Here is a 2,629-nt window from a genome sequence, read left to right as displayed (position 1 = left end):
TTTTCAACATCAAATGCTTAACGGTTTTTTACGTTACTTTGAAAATGAATGGTTTATATTTTATATCTCTCACAGTAGGGCCACGTAAGATTATATTAAATTTCTTAAGTATTGAAATCACTTCACTGCAAACAATGCAGGATTTGGCTAACTCGCATGGGCGCGAATCTAACACTAGCCTAGGCGCGCCCAGAGCTATGAGGAATTCTTTGAGGTATATGTCGGATACTTGAATCTGAGCTTGAGAGTATGTCTTCTTCTCAGTCTGAGTCGGAAGAACCTCCTAGACCCAAGAACTGGAAGTATGAGTTCCCTTATTATTTCGATGAGGGTAACGATGATTCTTCTAGTCAAGCATTCTCACAAGAGATGAATGGGTACTATGAAGTTGAATCAATAGTAAACTTCATGGTGGAGGAAGACTCAAATGGAGTCGGCAATGCACTTTGGTGTGTTTGTTGGAAAAGAATAAAGGGTGAACCAACACCCCTAAACAATTGGGAACCAACAAAACACCTTAGTCATTGTAAGAACGCGGTAGCCTTCTTTATAGCTATGCTTAAAGATGGTAGTTCCAAGAAGTTTTCTCCACCTTCTTCGCGTTTGATTCCTGCACTGAGAGCCGCTGAAGCCGGTAACTTGTTTACTGTGCAAGAGTATCAGAGGTACTTTCATACCAATAGGTCTACTCTTCTGGGTATGAGACAAAAGTATCTAGACATTCAGCGGAAAAGAAGACGATTTGGTGTTCTACCTGAAGGGCATTGATACTACTCCACGTAGTAAAAAAGCTGAACAACATGCCCTAAGGGTAGTCATCGAAAGACGCTGGAATAATCTAAGTCACGATTCTCGCGAAAATGTTTACTCGAGAATGGACGAACTAAGGTTCGAATGTCCAGTGGCACATAGATTCATTTCTCAGCTATACTCTCGCGAGCGTCAAATAGAAAGGTTTCCTGCAGTTGTCCCTAAGCCACTGCATGATAGTGTTCATCCTGAAAAGTTTGAAACTAAAAATAATAATACTAAAAAGGATGATCCACCACCTAAAAAGCAGTACTTAGAGGACATTCATCCGGATACTGAGGAAATCTTTCTAAATGACCCCGTTTTAAAGCCAGTAGCCTTAATGGCACCGCGTCCTCGGGAGGACAACGAAGTACGTTTACCAAGAACAAGAGCTCCCGATGAGATCGTGTGGGCCAAGAGACACCCAAACCTAAAGGTGGTTGAGCCTTTACTGCGAAAATGCACAACAATGGATAAATTCTATAATGATAAATTGGAATCGAATAGAAAATTATGCCTTCGTATATTACATTTAACCTATATCCAGATTATTCGTGCTCAATAATTTATTTTTCTCTTTCACCCCAGGGGAAAGCAACAAATATTCAATGTGAAACACTCGAAACATTCCGTAATAAATTAAAAAATTATTAAATATTTGTTCTTGGATTCGCCTTTGATGGTGATAATTTCTATGATTCTTATTATGATTCGTTCTTTGGTCAATATGAATGTGTTGCTGAGCATTACACAGCTTCAATTGTTGAAATTGCAAAAAGAGTTTTTTCGATATATTAGTGATCCCCTTCATATACTTAAACGTTCGAGATATCGTTTACTTATAGACGTACCAATTATCAACATTTTCAGAATGCGGGAAGATTTAAATTTATTACCGATTTTAATTAATTACTATAAAATCACAAAAATGCACGATATTCTACCCATTTCTCTATTTTCTATTGATAAAACAATTCATTAATGATATATGAGAAACATAATGTTTCAGCATTATTATATTTCTTACCATGGTCTTTATTTATAGAAGCAATATCCAATGACAATATAAATATAAGCGAAAGAATTTCTGCTATTCGAAATCAATTTTTATTTAATGTTTATATATTATGTATTTATTGTTGTAATACACTCATTCATTTGTTACATTACTTATCTTTTTAAAAAGATATGAATGCCAAAAAAGCTTAAATAGATTTACGTCAAATCTTCTCGAACATCAATTGGATGTATAAGAAATGAAAATGGGTATGTTCAAAATTCTAATATTAGCGTTAGATACAATATCAACTGATCTAATAATGAATTTATGTAATAACTCATTTGACTAAAAAAATAAAAATGATATTCCCACATTAGTGACAAGATGGAACTTGCTTTTTCCTTAATTGATTAAAAACTTTTACAATTACAACAATGCATTGAATACTTCATTTACGATGATATTATTCGATAGAATTCTATCAGATATAGATAGATCTGGACCGAAACTTTTAAAATGTATGGATATAATCATCATAAGAAAATATTGAATGCTGTGACTGATCATTTCTAAAATCATTTGAAATTTATGGGAGCAAAGCGTGGAATTAAGAAAACAAATACAAGATTGACAGTAGAAACACCAAGAAGATCTAATGCAATTAATCAAAGAGCAAGAAGATGGGTGATTCACTTGGAATAACCCAGACAGTTGAAGAGATACTACAAACATTCTCAAGGGTGTGTTATTTGATAGCAGGCTTAGAGTTCGTGCCAAGCACTGGAACAAAACATATTCAAGGCTATATTAGGTTTGAAGAGAGAGGTACGAAAGTAC

General features: G+C 34.7%; 1 protein-coding gene across 1 annotated transcript; it reads left to right on the top strand.

Annotated features, from left to right (window-relative positions):
* Window positions 1-249: 249 nt before the first annotated feature.
* On the top strand, window positions 250-1,357 carry GO595_003557 (uncharacterized protein; the record flags this gene model as incomplete). Its single annotated transcript, XM_067916591.1, has 2 exons — window positions 250-665; window positions 727-1,357. 2 exons carry the CDS (start codon window positions 250-252, stop codon window positions 1,355-1,357), a joined length of 1,047 nt encoding a protein of 348 aa, XP_067776276.1.
* Between the last annotated feature and the right edge of the window lie 1,272 nt (window positions 1,358-2,629).

The sequence above is a fragment of the Histomonas meleagridis genome (assembly GCF_020186115.1).
Source record: "Histomonas meleagridis strain 2922-C6/04-10x chromosome Unknown contig_207, whole genome shotgun sequence".
Classification (NCBI taxonomy): domain Eukaryota; phylum Parabasalia; order Tritrichomonadida; family Dientamoebidae; genus Histomonas; species Histomonas meleagridis.
This window is presented reverse-complemented; position numbering and strand designations above follow the sequence as displayed.